The sequence below is a fragment of the Hipposideros armiger genome, unplaced genomic scaffold (assembly GCF_001890085.2).
Source record: "Hipposideros armiger isolate ML-2016 unplaced genomic scaffold, ASM189008v1 scaffold_89, whole genome shotgun sequence".
Taxonomy (NCBI): domain Eukaryota; kingdom Metazoa; phylum Chordata; class Mammalia; order Chiroptera; family Hipposideridae; genus Hipposideros; species Hipposideros armiger.
Window position 1 is genome coordinate 1,225,158 of NW_017731439.1, and position 24,008 is coordinate 1,249,165.

A 24,008-nucleotide genomic window follows, 5' to 3' on the forward strand; every position below is an offset into this window, starting at 1 on the left:
TGACTTCACAGAACATAACTACCGTGAATGAGAACTGACTGTCCTTGCACACCAATGTTCATAATAGCACTAGTCACAAGAGTCAAAAGGGGTAACATCCCAAATGTCCATTAATGAATAAGTAAACAGATTCTGGTAAATACATACAATGGAATATTATTCAGCCATAACAAGGAATGACATTCTTATACATGCTATAACATGGATCTCAAAAACGTTACGCTAAGTGAAAGAAGCCAGGCACAAAAGGTCACCTAGTGTATGATTCCATTTATAGGAAATACAGTAATACCTTGGTTTGTGAGCATAATTTATTCCAGAAACAAACTACTCGTATTGCAAGACATCGATCGTTTACCACGTTCAAGTGTATTAGAAATGTTAGCTCATCTTGCAGAACACTTACAAACTAAGTCACTCACAATCCAAGGTTTTACTGTATCCAGAATAGGCAAACCCACAGAAAAAGAAAGCAGACTGGTGGTTTCCAGGGCCTGGGAGAAGGGGGACGATAGGGATTAACTGCTTAAGGTGTATGGAACTTTATTTTCAGGTGATGAGAAGGTTTTGGAAACTAGATAAGAGGTGGTGGCTACACAACATTGTGAATGTACTAAAATGCCACTGAATTGTTCACTTTAAAATGGTTAATTTTATGTTATGTGAATTTCACCTCAAAACAATGTATGTATATACATATACATAAAATGTTCCCCAATTTTGCATAAAATGTCAGAAACAGTAGCTATTTATTAAGATGGTTCCCCTTTATTCGCTCTTCATGACACTATTCACTCTTCATAACACTGGGGTGTTAAAAATTTTAAAAAGGGGGTTTAAAAGATTAATCTTGGACTCAAAGTAGCTATAATTCTAGTAGAAAAACATGTACTTTAAAGTATATAGTTTCAAGAAATTGTACACTTTACAGCCTTACTCTGAGAAATCAAAAGGTTTTATACAGAGGCATTCTCCCAAAAGAGCGAGTCCTGGTTAAAAAAAAAAAAGAGAGAGAGAGACCTTAACATGCACATCAGTTATGTGTACATGCCAGCTCGTGTAGGAAATACAAAAGGGCTTCCAGTCAAACTTAGGCAAAGTGAGATTAGAATGAAATACATACGAAGGTTGGACAATTAAGTTCATGAACTTTTCACTGTGTAAGCGCACAGTGGAAAGTTCGCGAATTTAATTGTCCAATCTCATAGATGAACATTCACCAAGACAATTCCTGATGTTCGAAAGTCCTCTGACTGGTCATGAGCCATTTGTGAATTGGCGGCTGTAGTTTCAACTCCCAAGATTCAAAGTGTTTTGCTTACCTGTGACAAGAGGGTTCTGTCTGAGGTAACTTGGAAGGACGAGCCCAAAGAAGATTGAAAATCCAAGCACAAAGAGGTTCCGGGAAGAATTTAAATCAATAAACTGTAGGTTGGAGAGTCCGACAGCTGTGATCATGCCTGGAGAGAAAACACCAGACAGCAAGTTGCATCAGCTCACATGGATGACAGATGGCTCACGGCCATCAGAGGCAAACTCCCTACAATGTCCTTTCTCTGTCCCATCGAAATAAGAACACCAGTTTAGGGACAGGACATGGGGGTCGGAATGGGACCACCTGGGTTGCTGATTGAAAGGACCCTCAGCCTAAGCACCTTCTGGGCTTATTCACGGGCATAAACACTATGCTTTCTTTAGACCAAGCAGAAAACCAAGAACATTGGTTCCCCCTAGAAACCTCTACACAAACATTTCAATTAAGTTGGGAAACCCACCCAAATATCTGGTCCCTAATTACAACTAAATGGCACAAGGTTTAAATGGAGTCCCATCTGAAAAATCGTCAGTTTTAAACAGCCCAGTCAGAGGGAAAGATAGATTGAGTCAAATCAGTTAGAAATACCAATTAAAGAGACTAAATTTCATCTTATTTTTCCTAGCCCAATACTCGACCTTTGGTTCTACCTTCAACATAAATTCAGCTCAGAGAGTGGTGTAGGTTTTTATCCTTTAAAGGTGTATCCTTTTGTATTTTAAAATAGAAATGCACTGTTACCTCCAATCTTACTGAAGGGGTTTAGCAAGAAAACATGATCCCTGTGAAAAACTAGCAAACGGGAAGAAAGAAAAGGAGCCTGAGTGCGAAGCTGGCCATCAAGGAAACGGAATTTTACCGAAGAGCGTGCAGAAGAGGGCGCCAAGCACAGGATCCGGAAGCGAGGCGAAGAGGGCGCTGAACTTTCCAATCATGCCCAAGGCCAGCATGAGGGCGGCTCCGTACTGGATCACGCGGCGGCTGCCGACCTGCAGGACACACCAGAGGCAGAGACGGGGGCTCAGCACAGATTCCCCAGGCCTCCTGGGGCAAATGTGACAAAGCCCTCATTCAAAATCTAGATCAATTAAGAGGCATCAGTCTCATTTCATAATGCGGACTGATTTCAATGCACAATTACTATAAATTATGATAGACATCCCGAGTAAAAAGACTCTACCACCTTTCTGCATTGCAGTTCTGTTCCCTTCTCCTCTACTTCACTGGGGGGGATGGGGTACCAGGACTCAGCCTTTGCTTCTCTGAGCACTGGGTGATGTCACCTCAGCATGGACCTGCCGCTGCACTCACCTCCTGGGTGTCTAAGGCCCACAGTCAATGGCTAGGATGACCTAGTGTCTCAAATGCAAAATGCAGAAGCTCTCCTCTGCCTCTGCTTCTCTTCTGGGTTCCTGGCATCGCCTGACATCAAGTTAACCCACTCCAAAGCAACTCCCACTTTCCTGTACCGCGAATCAGACAAAACCCCCAGAAGTTTCGGGAACTTCCTCTCCTCATGTTGTTTTACCCGTGAGAGGTAGCACAGACTACAGGACACAGACTGTGGAAGTCTCGAGCCCTGCTGCCTGGCTGGCATCCGCACTCGACCTCTATCCATGTGACCAGCGCAAGCTACTTAGTCTTTCTAGGTGGCAGGATCCTCATCTCTATAACACTAAACCGCATAGTTTTGCTTTGAGGATTAAATGAGACGACATGTAAAAAGGTTTGAACAGCGCCTGGCAAGCATCAGGCTATTTGATAGCCTCCCACCTGGGCTTGTTGCCTCTGGCCTTTTCTCTACCCACCTGTCCTCTCCACTGAGGTGGAATGACCTTTCTCACACACTGATTTATCTAAGGCCTCTGGTGCTCATGAAATAAAACACACTTCTCAAGCTCTTCCCAAGACAGCCAAGCCCACTGGCAGGCTCCCTGTCCCGTGTCCAGCCGCAGCCATGCTAGGGGCTTTCCATCCGCCCCTCAGTGGACCAGGCAGGCCCAGGCCTGTCTGTCTGGAACACCCTTTCCCACACCCCGCTTCTGGCTAGTTCCCAGACACATCCTTCAAAACACTACCCCTCTGCAAAGCCTTCCTCGACTCCATAGCTAGGCTCCTTCCACTCTGGGCTTCTGCAGCACCACGTATATCATTTCCCACACGGTCTTATCTTTATATGTTAAACCTGATCTCTGCCTTCTGCAAGCTTCCATCTAGCCCACTGTCACCCAGGTAGCAGGAGGTGGAGCTGGCACTGGGCTCAAGAATCCTGCATTACCGGCTCCTATTCTGTGCTGCCTCTCCCAGGAAGACACCCTGAGGAGGTAAACCATAACAGAGGTTCCAGAAACATCTCGGGGCGTGTCCACAGGGCTTAATTAAAGGGCTTTCAGTATGATTTACAGTAAGGAGAAGCTACTTATCTTTAAGTTAATTGAAATGAAATTTAAAATTCAGTCCCTTAATTGCACCTGCCACATTTCCAGTGCTCCGTAGGCACCTGTGGCTGGTGGCTCCTGTTTGGGACCACAGACATAGAACACAGCCACCGCTGCACATGTCCTGCTGGACGGTGCTGGTCTCAACCTTTCCAACAGCTTCGCAAAGGACCCAAGGATCAGATGATTGAGAATCACAGTCAAATCTGACTGAGCAAATGAAGAGGTAGCTGTCCAGCGAGCATCAGTCACAGCTGAGATGAGCTCAGGCTTGATTGTTCCAAATCCATAGCCCCTCCCATGCACCACCGAGTGCAGGAAGGCAATGAGAAAGGTCAGGAAACTGGCAAATCCAGTAAAAATGACCTACGCTTGGCTGCATTACATGAAAAGGAAGCCTTTCATTTATAAATGGCTGCTTTTCAGCAGTTTTAAGGACCTACTATGTGACTGGCACTTGTTAGACTTAGGGGGGTGGGATACAGAGATAAATGTCACAAGCTTACGATGAAATTCTGGTACTGTTCTAATTGTTACACTGTGTGGGAGACTAGTGTGAAGTTGGAGAGGGGTTCCCAGAGATAGTTTAGAGGGATGAGTAAGAGTTTACTGGAGAAAGAGCAGGGGGTGGTCACCTGTGCAAAGACCACCTCCCAGCAGGGTCAGGCAACCCTGTTAGGTGTGCAGGGGGAGGGCCAGGTTGGCCCCAAGCAGGCATACAACAATGAATCTTATATAAAAACCAGGAAGGCTGATCTGCGTTAGATGCTGTCAAAATCAAACAAACCCAAGCAGTAACAAAGCCATTTTTGGGTTCAACAAATATTAACTGAGTGTCTATTATATACTCTATTCCAAACATCAGACACAGCCCTAAAATCCCTGCTACCTGCTGCTTACACAGAGCCCTTGCATCTCCCTTCCAGCTGCCCACACCCTGGAATCTCCTCCTAGCCTCCCTCCTGACCTCCTTCCCGAACTTTGGCTCTGCCTCTGGGGCCACTGTTTCTGGCTTTCCTACGTCTTCAACAGTGTGGAATCCAGCAGAGGAGAAAGGACCTTCCTCTGGACACCACCAAAGAGATACTACAGCCAGGGTGATAGTGTTTACTCTATTCCTAGAAATAAACTTAATGGCTTAATATTGAGGAATAGGGGGATGAAACAAAATGGAGTCACTATAGTCAAGCCACTAAATTACTTACTAAAATCAAGTAGGTTGAGGCATGAGGAAATGATTCTATCATTGTTCTAACTAGCTTGGGAGCTTAAACTTTTGGAACTCTCCAGTCCTGTGTCAATGCCTGGACATACATCTGGACATATACCAGACCTCCAGATAACCCTCTGATTACCCTGTGAAGGAGTCATGTATTCAGACCACCTGACTGTTGGGTGTGACCAGACCTCCATCTTTCAGAGCCCCTGACATCTGCCTGATAACTTTCCTGGACCAATCCTAGGATGAAGAATGCAGGACTGATCATTCTCAAGAATATACTTTTTACTATAAGAACTTATCTCTCGTCTTCAGAACACTCCTGAGTTTTTGCCTAGCTGCGCCCCCAATTTGCAAACACTAAGGCCCTTGAATAAATCATTTCTTTCTAGCCAAAGTCTCCAGACTCTGAGTTCGCTCGACAATACTCTACAAAGACGGTTATCTTTAGCTTACTGTGCACCTACCACACGCTGGACTCTCTGCTAAGTGCTTCACATCAAGTTATTCATTCCAGTGCCCGGCATGCTATCTTGTTGACTAGGGCACGGAGACGTGGCGAGGTGATGTCACCTTGGGAGGAAGTGATGGTGCCAGGGCTAGACCCCAAAGCAGCTACCTCCCACCGTGTCTGCCCCTCTCTGTGGGACAGTCATTGGCACACATTCAGCAGGAGCCCTGCACATGGAATCTGATCCCTTACAACTTCTGAACACACAATGAGGTAAGCAGCCTCCACTCCTGACCAAACAGGTTAGAATTTCCATGGACGTGGAATTCTGTAACCGGATTAAGGACGGCAAATACTAGAGTTGCCAGGAAATGGAGACAGACTCTTTGGAAGAGCCGAAGATCACCCTTTTTTCTAAATGCCCTGGAAGTCTGATACAAGAATCAGACCAATGTTGTTCTCTAGAACTTCCTGCACTGGTGGAAATGTTCTGTATCTGTGCTGTCCCTTGGTGGCCACTAGCCACAAAAGTGACCAATGAGCCCTTCCAGTGTGGCTAGTGTGAGTGAGGAACTGAATTTTTCATTTTAATTAAACAGCCACATGCCATGGCTACTGACTACCATATTGGACAGCACAGATCTACAATTGTTGGATTTCAGACCCCAGTTTTACTCAGAAAAGTGACTTGTTCCAAGTCCTTCCGCTGGACAGGCAGACAGCCCAGAACCCGTGCCTTTCTCCTGGACAGGATTTCCCATCAGCTGTGTGGCTCAGGCCACAGAGAAATTTCTGCAGCGAGTCCCGCCTCCCCACCCCAAGGCGCCTGTGTAGATGGCTGGATTATGCCCTCTTGTGAGTCAGGGCAATGGAACCCAATTCCAGGTTGAATGGATGCCACTTTTGCTTGGAGGAAGTGATCCAAAGGGAAAATCAATTTAGTTCATTAAAAAGCGCTGGCAGGTTGCCTTTCAGAATAAGCTGCCACCATTCACATTGTAAAAACGGTAATTACTCATCAGTCTTGTTTTAGAAGCAAACCTCAGTGAGCATCACCATTGACTCCCTACAGTGATCCTGTTGGTGATGAGTTTCAAAGGGGTGCAGAAAAGGAGTTGGCTTATTCAACTGTGCTCCTAAGAATTCCTCCATCTATAACAATTTTATTTCAGATTAGTTATACGTCTACAGGTTCATGGCAGCAAACTGGCTAAAGAGGGAGTGGCTTATGCCCCATTCTGTGCCCATGCGACAGACACTCTATGTGCTCAGCATGTGCTTCTCACCACTGGCAGCAACAGGACCCATGGATGGTGCTAGAGGAAGTGCCCATCAGGCAGCTCTCACGTGCCCTGCACCAGGAGCAACAGGCAGCAGGTGGAGCCATCTGCACACCTGAGGCTGAGCTCTGTGAGAAACCTACAGGGAAAACAACTTACAGGAAAACCAACTAACGCCCTGCTCCCTCTCACCTGGATTTGCAGTCAAGATTAACCAAATTTAGTATTTGGTTTCCTTTTATCTGGCTACAGAATCTCACAGAGAGCTGTGGGGAGGATTTCTAATTTCAGAGGTCAAACAGTTCTAGAAGGCTCTGGCTTAACCTCAAGTTCTTAGGACACAGGGCTCAGGTGAGGGAGACCTGTACCCCTTGCAAGCTGTCCTGGATGGTGAACCAGTTCTAACAGTCTCTAGCTGCACAACATACAATGGCTGGGGGCCAAGCTACATTCGTCAACATCCTGGCAGACAGCACGCTTTGGCCCTAGGTAACTGGGATATAAAGTTTGTTTGCCAGTAATAAATTTGAAAGGCCTAGGAGCAGGCGCCTGCTTACAGAGGCTGGACTGTGGGGTGGGGCAGCCCCAGCGTTACATGTGTGTGTTTGAAGTTGGGTAAGTAGGTAGGACCCCGGACCCTGGCCCTGTTCAACCTGAGTGACTCGCTGTGGCCTAGCTAATCCACTCATTCCACAACTGAGTTCATCTGAAAGAGAAGGGTTCTGCTGCTACAGTTTGAAAACCATGTTCATTCTTTACAAGGAAGATCCAATTTTTTTCTGTAACGAGTAGTACCATCTCTCATCTAGAGCTAGTGCCATCTCCTAACTGGTCCCCCGTTTCCACTTCCTCTCCCACTTGCCATGGTCTACTCTCATTGTAGCAGCCGAAGTGAACCTTTAAAATAAAAACACACAACAGATTGAACAGTGTCTCCCTGGAGCGCCCCCTTCCAGTGTCTGTAGTAGTCTACAGAGACTGCGTGACCTCATTCTCAGTTAACTGGAAGACCTCATCTGCTCTTATCTGCCCCGCCCCATCCTCCTTGCTGATCTGCAACATGCTGACCTGCTCCCAGGGCTTTGCACCGGCTGCAACCCTGCCCACTCCCCAGGTCCCTGTGCAGCTCCCTCCTTCGTCGCCTTCACTCTTGGCTCCAGGCCATCTCAATGAGGCTGAGCCTGATCACCCCATTTAACACTCACCCTCACTCCCCACCGCCCTCACCCCGCCCCATGTGTCTGTTGTATTAGTATGATTACTGTTTATTGTTTGTCTTGCCCTGCTAGAATGTAAACTACACAACGATGGGGGTATTTTTCTTTTGTAGTCACTGATGCATCTCAAGTGCCTGGAACATCAGGCTTGCACAGGGTTGGTGCTTAATAAAAATTTGCAGAAGGCATGAAGAAATGACAGCACCCGAGAGCCTGCCTACCCAGGCCAGCCCAGGGAGGAGAGACCTCCACCGACATTCCAAACACCCATCAACGGAGAAAAAAATGATTGGGGAGAAGATCTCAGAACTGAAGGCCTTCCTTTAGGAACTCAGGTGGTCAGACCAATCAATGAAATAGATCGACACTTAGAGGCCCGGTAGTTTAATTGGAAAAGTATTTGTACCTTAGTAATTCCCAAAACTCCAATGTTGGGACTGGATGAAGTAGAGCCATTCCCAGTACCAAATATTCCATCGAGAACACAGGAGAGACCCTCCACGAAAATCCCCCTAAAATGTAAAGGAATGGGGGAAAGAGAAACATTCATTGATTGGGGGAGACACGCAGAAATATGCTCTAACTGGCTGTGATCCAAGGGCCTGCTCCGCAGATCCATAGCCTCTACACTCCCCGGGAGGGGTTAGCAATGCAGGGTCTCAGGCCCCACCCCAGACCTGCTGAAGCAGAACCTACACTTTACCAAGGTCCTCCACACTCACTCAACTCTGAGAAGCACCTCTGTGAGCCACACATTAGACACAGGTGTTTAAACAGTATCCCAATGAAAGGACTTAAGCCAGAAAACAGGGCCATTTGTTGGGATCTAAGACAAACCTGGGCAGTCCACTGATTTGATTCCTTTACCATTAATATATATAGTTTCATTGGGAAGGACACGCTCTGTAATTCTGTAAACGCTGACAAATTTTTTTTTTAAAGAATCAATATACAAGTAATATAATCATATGCAACAGCTCCACTGGAGAAAGTCATAAAACCCAGCACTGTAATACCTAACAGAATCAATGTGAGAGATGCTAAGACACCAGCCCATCGGATCTCATCACATGCGATCCCTTTTGGAGGGACAGCAGCTGCCTGGGAAAGGGCTGGGGGAGGGGCTGGCGTGGTGATGTGGGCTGTTTCCTCCGAAACTTCCATAGGGTCCAATTCACTCCCGGCATCCAGAAGCTAAAGACCAGGTCTGCTGAGAACCTCAACCCCACAACTCATAAACCTCTAGATTCTGCAGACTTCATGTATTCCTGCTTTTCTCTCTCTACAAATAAGTTGTAATTGCAAATAAATGACACAGCATCTACACTCAGAACAGCTGGGAAAACAAGAATCATAGGGGACAAACATTCATGACCCCAAACCAAGAAAAAAACAATGGTAGTGTCTGGCACTTGTTTTGGTGAATTTAAGGTCTAGAACGGTCTCATAGAGAATGTCTTATGTGGCTGTCCCGGTGAGGAAGAAAGGGTGAGGATTCTGCTTGGTGTACAGAACAGGAAAACGGACAGAATGAGGGCAATGACTTGTCTAAGGACAAACAGCTAGTGAAGAGCCCTGATGCTTGGCTGCCTTCATGCTGGAACTCTTGGTTTCTTCTCCAAGATTATCCAAACCTAAGAGAAGAGTAACGAGGTCCCAGGCCCAATGAAGAACGCCTTTTCTCAGGAATGTACCTGTTTATTGCATGGATGGGAGGCGGTGGGGCACAGGACAGCCTGGCGCAGGCGTAGTAGTCCCCGATAGATTCGATAATACTGGCAACGACTGCGCTGAGCATGCCAATGACACCAGCGGCGGAGATGGTGGGCAGTCCCCACTGAACTATGTAAGGAAAACAAATGTGAAATCCTTACTATCTCAGAGGGACAGGCAAAAGTTATCAGGACATCAATTTACTCAGAATGTCAGGACTATAAAATCCACTCAGACTTCAAAGCTCGTAGAATCTATTTTTAAACCTAAGTCACCAATGGACTAGATGCCTGGGAACAGCTCCTGAGTTGGATGACGGATGGCCATACCAGGATTGGTCTGTTCTCTGTCCTTATTTTAAAAAAATGGTTTGGCAGGAAGAGGCGGGTGCCTCAAAACCAGTGTCACTTAAATTACAACTTAATACGGCCTGCCATGTTGGGGCAGCAATTTGTATGAGAAGTATTCTTAACCCTGCTATGCAAAGTGTGGTACAAACTAATGGTGCCCTAGCTCTGGGGGTAGCATCAAATGAAAAAGCAGTGAAAAGTCACCAGCTAAATTTAAATCCCAATAGTAAAGTATGGCACAAGGCGTAGTGTTACATCAGCACATTTTTTTTTTTTAGTAAACCATGTTATGGAAAATTTAAGCCAGTTTCCTTTAAGGAAGCAAGGAGGGCCGGCCGAGTAGCGTGTTGGTTAAGAGCTGGCTTGGGACACCAGCTCTGAGCAGCAGGGCCCCGGTTCAGATCCCACATGAGGGCCAGTGACACTGCCCTCTACAGCTAAGATGGTGAACAACAGCTCAACCATGGAGCTGGGCTGCCATGAGTCACTGGCGACGGCATAGGCTGCAGCCCCTGCTGCAGTGGGCTGCCGTAAGCTACCATGAGTGGCTGGCAGCCAGCGTGAGCTGCCAAGAGCCGCCGTGAGCAGCCGTCCAGTGGTTGGCAACCGATCTGCCTCACCCGGGAAGAGCGCAATGATAATAATACCAACATGGGCCAGTGAAGCGACATCCTCCACAACTAGACTGAAGAACAAAAGGACAGCAACTTGTCTGTTCCCCTTCCCTGATTTCCCGATTCCCCAACGCTGTTCCCCTCCCCCAATTCCCCAATAGAATAAAATTTAAAAAAAGAAAAAGAAAGCAAAGAGAAGTTCCCGGGGTAGCTTCATTTTGAGTATCTGGATTTATTGAATTCTTCATTAGATACATCTTTGGAGAAAAAAAAAATCTCTTTTTGGACTTTGAGAGCCATAGATCTTATTTAATAAAAATAGCATGAGGAACTTTCACTTCTTTCATAAAGTACCTAGACCTTCTTCCCTTGAACCACTGGCTACAACACAGCCACTAAGAATAAAGCAAAGTGGAAAAAGATGGATAGATGAAATGGTCTCCTGTGCAGGGGCCAATAACGTAGTTAGGGCACAGACACTTAAAGATCTAGGAAGTGTAATGGTAAGACATCAAATGAAGGTAACCCAAACTGGGTACCAAAGACTGCAAGTTAGAAGTCAGGAAGAGGGTAGTCCCTGCCCAGGGAGGGTCTGGAGAGCAGGAGACAAGTGGAGCAGGCGTTCTGAGCACGTAGCAGCCTGAGCATTAGCACATGGGCAGAACCAGGTGAATAGGAACTGGCTGGTATTCAGCAGGGGGTGCATGTGGGATGGGGCAGGTAGGCTTAGAAGAGCTCAACCGCCACCTAGAGGGGCCTGGTCTCTGTCTCGTAGGTAAAGGGGAACAACCTCAGGTTTGGGAAGAAAAGATGACACATGAAGTTAAGATGTGCAGAATATGCCTGGAGTGTGTATGAGGGCAGAACTGCTCCCACTTGGGGCTACTTCACCCGTGGGAGCAGACAGAGGACCCAGAGGCAGCCTGTGGTCAGGGGTCAAGGTGCATGTCCATAGACGACAGCTCCGCATGCTCCGTGCCCACCAGCAACAGGCTGGCTAACGCCTCATCTTGGGTGGATTTGGAAGAGATTTTCCTCATGCGGGTGATTTCTTCATCAAGCAACATTCTGTATTTTCTAAATAATCTTTTATATTGTTATCTTGTTACTGATATAATGTTATGGCTTCATTTTAGTTTCTTGATTTAGGGGAGGTATTCTCATTTTGCCATTTGCTATTTTTAAGAAACTGGGTTTTACTTTCTTAGTTTCTTTACTTTTACTGTTTTATTTTTTCCCCTTTCGCCTAAAGTCCTTAATTTTTTTTTTTTTTAAGATTTTTATTGGGGAATTGGGGGATGGGAACAGCGCTAGGGAATTGGGGGAAGGGGAACAGACAAGTTGCTGTCGTTTTGTTCTTCAGTCTAGTTGTGGAGGACGTTGCTTCACTGGCTCAAGTTGGCACCATCATTGCGCTCTTCCAGGGTGAGGCAGATCAGTCGCCGGCTTCTGGACTGCTGCTCACGGCAGCTGCTGGCCGCTCACGCTGGCTGCTGGCTACACACGGTAGCCCATGGCAAACCACTGAAGCAGGGGACTGCAGCCTACACCATCGCCGACCCATGGCAGCCCAGATCCAGGTCGAGCTGTTGTTCAGCATCTTAGCTGTAGAGGGCAGTGTCACTGGCCCTCATATGTGGGATCCGAACCAGGGCCCTCTGGCATCCCAAGCCAGTTCTTAACCAACACGCCACTTGGCCGGCCCTAAAGTCCTTAATTTTGATGTATAAAATCTTTATTCCATTTACTTCAACATTTTAAATTTGTAATCTTCTAAATTTTTATCCTTTTCCTTCAGCTTATATAAATACATATATATTATATTAAAAACCTTGTTAGCTTCTAGCCTTCTATCTTGACTGTTATTTCATCTCTCCTTTATAATGAGACCCTTTAATTTATATTGTTACTTTACAGCAGGGTTTCTCAACCTCAGCACTGTTGACATTTTGGGCCACAAATCTGTATTTTAACAACCACTCCAGGTAATTCTTAGCATGCTAACGACAGAGAACCACATATTTGAAAGCCGGTCTCCAGATTCAGCCAAATCATCAGAGAGTAAATAAGACTACATCTTTCTGGCTCTCTGGGGTGGCTTAGGCAATAGAGCAGCTCGCGGCAGTTAAGGGTTGTCATGATGCAAAACCGAACAGCACTGGTCTCAGCACATGCAAAGCTGCTTCTCCTGGGCAGCCTGCCCTGTGTTCCTGTTTGTGCTCATCTCGGAAGACCACCCAGCATGTGCTGTGGGGGCTTCCCCCTACCTGTCCTCCCATGCCTCCTCCTGACTGCCTTGCCAGTTGACTTTTAATCTCCTTTTATTTGAGATTATATGTATATTTATGAAAAATGCATTTTTCTAAAAGGATATATACATAAGGATATACTTAGACCACAGGATCTGATGACGATGTGATTTTAGAAAGACTACACTTTCTTAAGTGTTTGTAAATGTGTCAAGAACAGAAGGAACAACTGCCAATGTCGCCATCATTTGGCATGCTTAGAACACTTGTCTTTGACTCAATCTTAATATTCTTGGCTTTTTCTGCTTTCTCTCCTTGTCATTGTAAAGTGTGAAGATTTGACTGCTAAACAGAATAAATTAGCACAACCTGACTAAACTTGGGCTTTAATGTTAATTAAAACCCCAAGTGTCGGAACAGAGTCTTCACAACAGAACCACCGAGCATTAATAAACACTGGATTCACACGAGTCATTTTTGGGGAGGGGTCTAGAAGGTGGTACACGTGAATCCAAGTGATAGCTCAGTTGAGGATGCCCCCACCCCGCCCACCTTGCCAAGAGTTATCCAACACTTAAATTATAACCGAGATCCATCTTCCATACATTTGTGAATCAGTTTACCTCTGACAGCTGTGACCAAATTTTTAAAAAGATTATAGCTGCCCGTTAAAAGATAATACAAATTTCATCATACTTGAGCTGTTTTCTTGCTAATCTCCAGCCCCTCCCACTCAAGTCTGTTCATTTTGGTGGCCTGGGTCCTGCGTAGCTCTACACTTGCCTTTCTAAGCAGCTGCCCTTAAATCCCAGCCACCAGACCTCACAGCTGGCAAGAGATCCCTTGTGCAGGATTTCACCCTCATGAAACCAAAAGAACCAGTTACTTAACCTGAGAAGGGAGCTGGTTAGTCTCCATGTGTTAATTACGGCCCCCCAGAGACAGGGCCTCCCTTTTTTGGGGGGGTGGGGGGGGTGGGATGGTGGTAAAACCCTCTAATGACCAAAACCTTCTGGGACACAGAAGGCTTTTCCTTCTGCAGAGCCTTCTGCCAACTTCCGACTCCCGGAAGTTGGCCCTTTGTGAGCTCCTGGCCCCTCTGGCCACCAGAATACTTACATGGGTACGGGACCTTAAACCATGGGGCTACGAGGAGCACACCCTGCCTGGCATCCGTTCGCGCGTAGAAGCCATACTTGGTGCTGTCAGGAGGGAAGACGTCCGTCACTGTGAAGATGAAGCAGAGAAGCCAGGACACCAGGATGGCCAGGATGATCTGAAGCGGTCAAAGGAAAAGGCTCCATCAGGCCCACAAAGGTGGTGGCCGTCGGCGAAACACGCACCTTCCTATAGTCTGAGTATCATACCCCAGAACCCACCACCGTCTGTACTTTGCGGACAAAACCCAATCTGCTTTCAGATCTGCTGAAAGCCTATTTCTTGAATGGAATCACATTGAGAAAGAGCAGTTCTATGCAGGTCAAGTTACTTTAACCCTAAGTCTGGCTAGCAAAATAATAATGGACAATGTGCCTACAGAGGTAGCATGCAGTCAGGTCTCCCTCAGTTCCAGGAACAATCACTTGTCCTCTTCCCACTGCTAACAGGATTTCAAAACCAGAAGTTTCCACCACGTTTAAGTCCATGACAATTTGGGTGGTCATCAGTACCCCGATATCACCACACAGACATGGCCCCCCCGGAAGCATCTGCTTAAAACCCTCCTTTCACTTAAACATTTTACATAATGAACCAAAGGTAATACTGTCAGGAAAAACAAGGTGACTACTCACAGGGAACATTTTGAAAAGCTGTAACTTATATGCAGTCCATCCTTTCTTGGATTTGTAAATCGGGAGAGGAAATTTAACATTTCTGGCATATTGAGAAAACAGTAATACTAGGAAAATTGTCCTGAGGAGAGAAAGAACATAAACTAGGTTAAAGGCTGGATATCTGTGTTTTAAAATATTACTCAAATCTTTAACGGCAAAATGACAACATGTTCAACTCATTTCCCTAGAAAGCTGCTAGTCCTCTTAACTAATTATTTAGGAAATCATATCTTTTAGGCATGCTATTTTTGGAAAGATATCAGAACTCTTTTCTTAGCATTACTTGACACAGAAATGAAATTACCATGTAAATGCTTTGGCTAAATTTTCCTTAATAGAATAAGAAAACCCAAAGAACACACACACTGATGGGAAAAGCTCATGCTATGTAAGAGAAAAAGGCAGGCTACCAGATACTATATAGAGCGTAGTGTAATTACAACTACAAATTCACCAAAAAACAAGCAACGACCGCACGAGCAATCACGTACACACGCATATGCATATATGAAAACAGTAAGGATGGGATCCAAAATGCTAATAGAGATTGGCTTCAGGTGGCAATATGACATGCAAATTTTTTCAACTTCTCTATATTTTCGGATTCACTTATAAAGAGCATAAATTACTTTTAAAAAGCAAAAAGTAAAGCTTCAATATTGAAGGAAGCTATACACAGTAGAACTGGATATGAACAGTAATATTCCTGAGAGGTTTCTGTGTGTCAGACATTATGGGAAGGTCTTCCCACCCATCATCTCAGCCGTCTGCAGTGGCTTCTATGACCATCCACTTTAGAGAGACACAGCCAGCTGTTGAAGATCGTGCAGCTACAGTTTGCAGGGTAGGTAGACCAGGGGTCTAGCTCTAGAACCTGGGTTCTGAACTACTTGGCCACGCGGGTCATAAGGGCTGGGATGCCTGGGCTGGCTCAGAAGTCCCTTTACCCTAAATCCCACACCCCTGACCCAGTTGCACTGAGGGCTGCAGGAGGCAGCGATGTCAGGTGGCTTCCTTGCAGCAGGACCCGACACATCCTCATCTGTCCACTGCCCCGAGTGTGGCAGGTGTGAGATGGTTTCCCATCACTGAAACAATAAAGGTGTACAATGATGCGTTTCATCGCCCACTGGGACTTGCTCCTTCACTTATAACCCGAGGCAGAGCTGGCAGAAGCGTGGGTTCTCCGTCAAAGCTAAGCTGAATTGTTCCTGGGCACAGTCCCAATTACCGAGATGGAATTATCAGCTCCATTGACAGCCAGTCAAGTGCAGCTTCACTGTCACACATCTAATGAGGTGCAGACTGCAGCCCGCTGGACAACAGGCTTGGGCTGCTTTGCCACCTTCCCACCTACTGGGCACTTCGCTGGCCTGGTGATGGGGGTCTTTGCCCCACCACAGTCACCAGGCCCATCGCAATTGAAGGTTGAAAACATACATAGTGCTCAAGTTATTCCAATTTTCCTGGGGTAGTGAAGTTTACCAAAAAAAACTATATGGCAATGAGGGATGCTAAAATTGGTTTATTTTAAACTTAGACCAACATGAAATTTTCATGTTTTACAAAATGCTACTGGACTTACTTCAAAGTGAACACTCTGAGATCCAAAATCACCCCAAGTCTGCTATTATTACTATTTTAGGTGACACCCTGCCTGGCAATTAGACCTGCACTGTGGTGTTCACTTTTCAAAGCACGTTTTAAAAAGGATGAAGGAGGTACGACTGGTTAGCTCAGGTGGTTAGAGCGTAGGGCGAGGGCTCATAACACCAAGGTTGACAGTTCGATTCTCACATGGGCCACTGAGGTGTGCCCTCCACAATTAGATGGAAACAACTACTTGACTTGAAGTGGATGGGTGCTGGAGAAACCCACTGTCCCCCAATAAAAATAAATTAAAAAAAGAAAAAGGATGGGGAACACATACAGAATTGAAGGAAGGGCACCCAGATCTCAGGCTCAAATCTGGCAGCGCAAGTGAAGGGAGTGGACCGGGCAGATGACAGCTCTGTCTTCTTTCCACTCTAAAATCCCTCTACTTCTAATTGATGTTTATTCTCAAACACACCTGTGGGGCAGGTAGGGCAGGCAACCCCACAGCAGAGGCAGAAGGTGGGGAACGTGCCCAAGTTCACACACCTTGGCTGAGCAGAGAAGAGATAAGTATCTGAGGCCAAGATCCACAGGTCAGGGTTCCACCCACCACAGCTGGCTCTTTCTCACATTTACGTATCATTTGCTTGTTGACCTTTCAAATACTATTCAAAAAATGCATACTAAAATGTAGGAAAATTATAAAAGGCAGATAAGCAAAAAGAAAGACAAAATCCTAAAGATCACTCATTACCCTGTCACTGGGTGACAACCATGCAGCACTCTGGTCTATCAATCCCTCACGGTTTCCATTCCCGGGATATTTATGGGTCATCCTGGGGACAGAGAGGGAGACTGGGCTGCCTGACATCATCATTGCCCTCGGAGCACAAACATGACCCGAAGTGGAGTCATACTTTACATGCTGCTTCCCAACCAGCTGAAGCCCTATTAATGCCATGACCTTGACAGATGGAGATCTGCACCAGCACCTTAGTGACTGCTTCGCAGTCCATCTTATAGACATACCACATCTTGTTTAACTATTCCCATATGGTGTGACAACGGGAGCAACACAAACGACTGTGACGGATCACCCCCCTCCCTGGCACTTGCCTCAGTATCTCCTTAGGACAAGTTCCTAGGATTAGAGCAGATCTGGCAAACAGTAAATACCTTACTGAAAAGCTTCTAATACAAGCTGTCAAATATTGGGTTGTCGGAAAAGTCATGACGTATTTTTTCTATGTGTTTCGTTGCAAAAATGCATCATGACTTTTCTGACAACCCAATACATACAGAAAGGCTGGGTGAATTTACAGTATCATCCAGGGACCAAGAACAGTCATTCGCTACTCCCTGTAACATAGGGTCTTATCGTATTTTTAAATCTCTACCAATTTTTCATCAATTTAAAAAACTTTATCGTTACTTAACATTTTTTTTACATGAAAAAACTTTGTTGTTATTTTAACACTCATTTTTTTACATGAATTATGTAGTTCAGCATCGTTTGCAACAGCAAATATTTTATACAACATTCCTGCGTCTCAACTGGGGAATAGTTTAATAAATTAGACTATTTCATACTATTTAACATTATGCAGTTTTTATAAAGAATAAAATAGATCGAAACTGTCTTGGAAAGGTGAGCCCACCAAAAACTGTTGGGATGAAAAACAAATTATGAAATAATATAACGGTAAAGCTGCATATGTACACATTTGTATTTATGCATAAACAATATAAAATATGGAAGGATAAATATTAAATTTTTACTAGTTAATCATGCGCAGATTTTTTGAGGGATGGGGTGGAAGAATGGACTACTACTTTAGATTTGCCTGTTTAGCTACTGTTAAAACTTCAAATGACTGGAATTTAAATGTATTTGGGGGTATAGATAAAATGAGATAAAATGAGACTTCTCTTGAGTGTTTGATGATGGTGCAGGAGGGCTTGTGTTATGCTCTTCTCTCTACTTTTGAATAGGTTTGAAATTATCCCTAAGAAAAGTTAAGTTTTTTCAAGAAAAACACAGTTCCCATCAAGGACCTATACACGATGTGTCAGAAATGTTAGAAATGTCACCACACTTACCATCCCCCTGAGGATCTGCCTCTCAATGCCACCTCTACTGGAGTGACTTAGGACCCATATTGTACAAACTAATTCCCCACCGCTAGGCTACTGCTTACAGAATCCCTGTGAATATGCATTTTCATAACTGGAGAGGGTAATCCTTTTTAGACACTAACTGGCTATTTGTATTTCCTTTTTTTTGTTGTTAAATGGCTGCTCATATCATAGCCTTCATTCATTACTTCACTGGGACCCTCCCTCCTTTAAATTAATTAGTGAAACTATGAATTGGGGACATTGGCCTTTCTTGTGGAATTTGTTGTATTTTCCCCAGGTTCACTTATAATTAATTTTAGTGGCTTTTGATATAAGTTTTAAATGCATCAGAAGTAAAATTTATTGATCTTTCTCTTTTCAATGTCTGCTTTAAGATCTCCCCTATATCATGATTAAATATTTATGTAGGTTTTCTTCTAGCACTTTTATGGTTTTATTTTCTACATTTAATCCTTAATTTCACTGAAATGTAATTTGATACAAAGTATGAATCTATCTTTTTTCCAAATAATTATCTAATTTTTCCTACATAATTCTTCCATTTCCACTGATTTCAAATGTGACTGCATCACACACTAAAATGAATTTTTTCTTGGGTCTATTTCTATCCATCCTGTTCTGCCCTACAAAAGTCATTCCTGTCCCAGTAACACTCTATTGTTATTAAGTTCTGGAATGTATTTTAATTCTTATAAAGACAAGTCACCATTCCCTCCTTCCCGATCTTTCTGATATTGATCCATATTATTTTATTTTCTTATCTTACCCTTTGGTTAGCACATCCAAAAAAACTTTAAATGATACTGGTGATAATAAACACGTTTGTCTTGATTTCTGATTTCAACAGGCAGGCCTGACTTAAGTCTTTCACCATTAAGAATGAGGCATTTTAATTAAAATCTTATTCATGAAAGATCCTTAATTTATAATAATACAAGTGTTGTATAAAGCACTGATACATAGACTTAGTAAGTGCTGCCTGTTATTGAATAATTACAGAACATTTCATAAAGCAAAACAAAAACAACTGGAAATCCTCTTGTGTTATTACTTAATTTGTTTTAAAATTTTTACTAGTCGGGAAAATTTCAGAGTCTTGGAACCATTTCTCTATCATGTGATCAACTCTTCCATATGCTCTACAGACACACAAGAGAATATCCATTCTATTTGTGGTATACAGAAGAGTCCATGGCTCTAATTATCAATCTTACAATATTATCAAAGTCTTGGATGTCTTTACTGTCATTCCTTAAAGGAGAAGTGGCATCTTTAATGGGCTTGAAGTTCTGTGCCAAAGAACCGGTACTGACTAGCAGGACTCTGGCCTTCCCACAGGTGTACAGAGCTCTGCTTGGCCTGTGGGCCATGTCTCCTTCGATGCCAACAGATCCTCCTGCCAGTCTGGAAGTATTTTTGAGTCTTACCTAAAGGATTCGGCTTCTCAGTATTTCAATTCATGTGCAGGAGACTTGGCATGGCCTCAGGGGTCAAGAGTTAATGACACCACCATCTTACCCACTCCCAAAATTTGAAACCTTACAACCCTTCCTCTACACATCACTGCTGATCTGTCCTTGGCATACTTTGACTCCAAGTCACTTTCCAATCTCCAGGTCTAAAACACCCTTCAGTAATTCCCTGGCATGAAGCAACTCAAGTTTAAACTAGCAGACTACTCTTACTTTAAAAAAAACAAAAACCTATCTCCTAAGTCTACGTAAATATTCAAAACGTTCCAAGAGGCTGTCCGTCGATGGTGGGAATGGGGGAGTGTTTTACTGTCCACAACTGAGTGGTTTCAGAATACTTACAGCATGGCGATGCCCCAGTGCTTCCCCGCTCTCTCTCCCGCTGCCTGGAAACCAGAGAGGCCAATGAGGGCCACCGTGGGCGTAATGGTCAGGGGCCCAATGTACTTCAGCAGAGCCCCAGGCAGGCCTAGGAGGCCGATGACCACTTCAATCAGTGAGGACATGATGATAGCCCCCTGGATCTGGAACAAGAGAGGGCGCAAACACGCAAGTAAGCTGCTTATATATCACATACTCCAAAAGTCACCTGCAACGACAACTGATAATTCCACAAGGCATCGAGTTATTGTATAACAGGTACGACACGGCTGGAAAATGCCCAGAAACTCCCAAAGAAACCCATGGGTGTGACTGGGACCTACTAAACCTAGGTATGACCTGACTGATGTAAGAATATTATAGAACTGGGCACTGGACACAAAACTAACTTGCCTTTTCCACTGATAAATGAGGCAGGCGTAATTTATAATTCCTACTTCAGACACGTGACATTCAAAACCAGCTTCAAAGGAACACTGCAGTAAAAAGTTAAAAAGTGAGCCACTGCAGGACATTTAAAAGATAGTGTTATTAACAAAAACTCGAAAGGAATGTTTCTATTGTGCAAAATGGCTGTGCTGGTTCTGAACTAATGGTGAATGATCTTATAGGTTTTGAAAGCGTTGGATAAATTGTGGGCCATTCTTCGTGTCTGAAGTCCTCCCACTGAGGACCTATCCTGTTCAAGTGCACTGTAACTAGACAATATCTGTAATTCTTTCCACAAATGCAGGCAAATGCTGAGACGGGAATGAATAGTTCTGCTGCCTCTTGACAAGCCTCTGAAGCTCCTTTCAAGGGAGCCATGCCCTTCAGCTGGTTACGCTGGAGGGGGTAAGTGGGCAAGTCTGGGGGGGCACCAGAGGAAAGGAGGAGGGAAGTGAAGGGTGACAATACTGTCTGGCTGCACAAAGCAGTTCTGCCTGCTTCATTTTATAGTGATGTCATCTAAATTTAGGTTAACAACAGAAATAAACATGTCAATAGGTGAAAAAAAAGGAAGGGCTTAGCACAAGCAACTGCAATTTCTTGGGCACAACCAACACTGAAGCTGAGCAGAAACACAAAGCAGCCACAAGCAGAGGACAATCATCTTTTACCTCGCGTATCCGAGGATACCAGATGTGCTCTGTGTGCAACAGTTCGGTTGTTCCGTTGGCAACTGAAACATCTTGAAAACAAAAACAAAGACAAAATTTTTCTTGGAGTGACACTGAGGTTTCACAGGACACATTCATTTTAGTCTTTTAAAGAAGAATTTCCTCCCTGTTTTAAGTATGTATCAATACCCATACCTAAAATTCCACAGTACGGCTTACCATACTGAAAGGTGGATTCCCCAATGCTAATTTAACCAAATTTATTCATCGACTGAGAGCTCCCAGCTTGTCAAAAGCTGACTGAACTGGTGATGCACAATGCTAGTGCCAGCCTCACACAAAGACCAACCTTTGCAAGCAGCTCATTGAAATGCCCAATAGCAAGGCTGCCTGACTGAGGTTGTAAAAACCTAGATAAAGCAGAGGGCCTCCTCCAGTTCCTAAATCAAATCAGTGGTCACAAAGTAACTCCTAGGAGCAAGAAAGGAAGTGAAGGCTGGAAAAACTTTGCTCCTAGAGCCTTAAATGGAAGTTTGAGAGTACAACGGGGTCTGGTTTTTCTTAAGTCCCCTATCTTATCTTTTCCTGACCTTACAGGGTTGTTTAAGGATCTTTGCAATCACTAAGGGGACGAGGGGGATGAAAGTCATTTGCAGAAAACCAAAGCAGCCAGATCCTTAAAAAGCAGAGATGTTTCAGAGAAGGGATGCTTGATGCAGCAAAGAGAGTGATTACTGGTGGTTCATAAAATCCACTGAAAGAAAGAGGCAGAAAAATAGCACAAATACTTTTCTCTTCTGTTCCCATACTTATCAATTTCATTAGCATAGAGAAATGAGGTCCCATCTGGTCCTTACTTGCTCTGGGGTTAGGGATGAACGAGTGGATAGAGAGAGAGACAGAAACACGATCCACAGATTGGAGTGTTCTAAGCTGTTTGCTGGTTTGTGTTTTCTGTGCCTGATTCCAGAAAGGATTTAATGCTGCCAAGGACCTCCCTTTTATCACCTGCATTAAAGGACCCCCATGACATATGTGGAAATAACTGCAATTACCTGTGGTGTTACATTTCCATTTATCTAAAGACAGGATGGCTCGAGCAGGGGCCAGAAATGCAAAAGCACTGGCCTGAAACAGGGGTAACCTAAAAGAAACGAGACCAAAACCATGATCACGGCATCAGGAACTACCGAGGTAGTTCACTATTTGACAGCTTAACAGTCTTTTCCATAGACAAACAGCACATGAGTAAATGCAGGCACACCTGGAAGAAAGAACCCCAGTCTGCAAAGATCTCTTCTGCCACGCGGCCAGGGCCACTGGCTTCTCCATCCGCCCCTCCTGCTCTCCCCCAGACAGCCCCAGGGTGGGCCCTGGGGGAGCCCTGCAGTGAGCACCAGCACCCCAACACCGGCCCCCGCCATCGCCACCTTTCCCCTTGGGGTGGGGCATTTGGGCATCTCTCTTTCCTACAGAGCTGTGAGCTCCTCATTAAACATCGGTGTATGTCTTCTATTTCACCACCCTCCACCTCCTCCTCCCTTTCAAATTCTTAACGGTTATCCAACAAAAAATTTTATCTTCCTATGTTGTTCCATTTTGTAAGTCAAAGACTACCCTAAATCATAGAGGATAAGCGTTAAAATTACATTAGTGATCGAGATCTATTGAGGAAAAGGAAATCTGTAAGTTACAAATCAACAGTAGATACAATATTCTGCTTAATCATAAAAAAGACTCAAAAGTGTTCTAAACCTTATTTTTAAAGGACCCAGGAAGCCTGCAGACTCTCCATAAAATCTCCTGCCCGCATCCTCAAACTAAACTCACAGATACTCATATGTCATCATTCAATTATATTACAGATACTTCATACTAACTTTATGAATACATGAAGCTACTTAAATTCAAAAGATTTTGTCATTTTTTATTGGATATGTACAGCATTTCAGCTACAGTTGTATTAAGGTGGATTTATGGGATCATGTGAGAACTTGATCACTATTTTTAACATTAGTTTCAGGGTAAAATATAAAACTGCCTCCTGCTTGCAAGGCTGGGAACTCCCTGACGTCCAGATCCTTCTTAAATACTACCAAGCAGTCTCGTATCAGGGTCCTGGCCAGCGGGACGGGAAGCCAGCTTGCTTCGCCTGAGCTGCCTGACAGTATGTCCTGCTCTGACTGAGAGCTAGACTGCGAGGGTGAGCCGCCGCTTTACAAGTCCAGAGTCGCATACACCATTCTGAGCCAGATGAGGGTCAAGATCCTCTTGCTCTCCCGGCCATTTTTATCATGCAATGACATCAACTGAGAGTGGGCAGGCCGATGGCTTTAAGAGCCAGATGCACTGCGGGCGGCCATTCACATGGGCGTGCCCTCTGCTAACCATCCATTTATAATTAATTATCTGTCGGAGGAGCCTAAGGCATAGTGCTGTCAAAGTGGAAGTGAAGGTCACCTGACGTGGGAATGTACATCAAAGGGGAAAACACTGTTTGATTTTGACACAAATTCCTCCAGCACAATTTTTCAGGTATGTACGGAAAGGGTAAAGGGAGCTCAGCATTTAGTTAGGCACGGATGCCATCTCAAATGGTCCACAGAACATCTGTTTTACTGTTGTTTCAGATGTCAAGC

The 24,008-nt window shown here is 44.6% G+C and overlaps 1 protein-coding gene across 6 annotated transcripts in view; it reads right to left on the reverse strand.

Annotated features, from left to right (window-relative positions):
* The window catches only part of SLC23A2 (solute carrier family 23 member 2), a 122,224-nt gene that overhangs the window by 8,762 nt on the left and 89,454 nt on the right, over nt 1-24,008 (reverse strand). For all 6 annotated transcript variants that reach the window (XM_019644622.1, XM_019644623.1, XM_019644621.1 and 3 more), the window contains 9 exons: nt 22,425-22,513; nt 21,370-21,440; nt 20,231-20,412; nt 14,640-14,760; nt 13,966-14,122; nt 9,615-9,762; nt 8,327-8,432; nt 2,175-2,304; nt 1,323-1,460 (listed from right to left, as the gene is read on the reverse strand). In XM_019644622.1, coding sequence (XP_019500167.1) covers nt 1,323-1,460; nt 2,175-2,304; nt 8,327-8,432; nt 9,615-9,762; nt 13,966-14,122; nt 14,640-14,760; nt 20,231-20,412; nt 21,370-21,440; nt 22,425-22,513 — 1,142 coding nt within the window. The remainder of the gene's footprint in view (nt 1-1,322; nt 1,461-2,174; nt 2,305-8,326; nt 8,433-9,614; nt 9,763-13,965; nt 14,123-14,639; nt 14,761-20,230; nt 20,413-21,369; nt 21,441-22,424; nt 22,514-24,008) is intronic.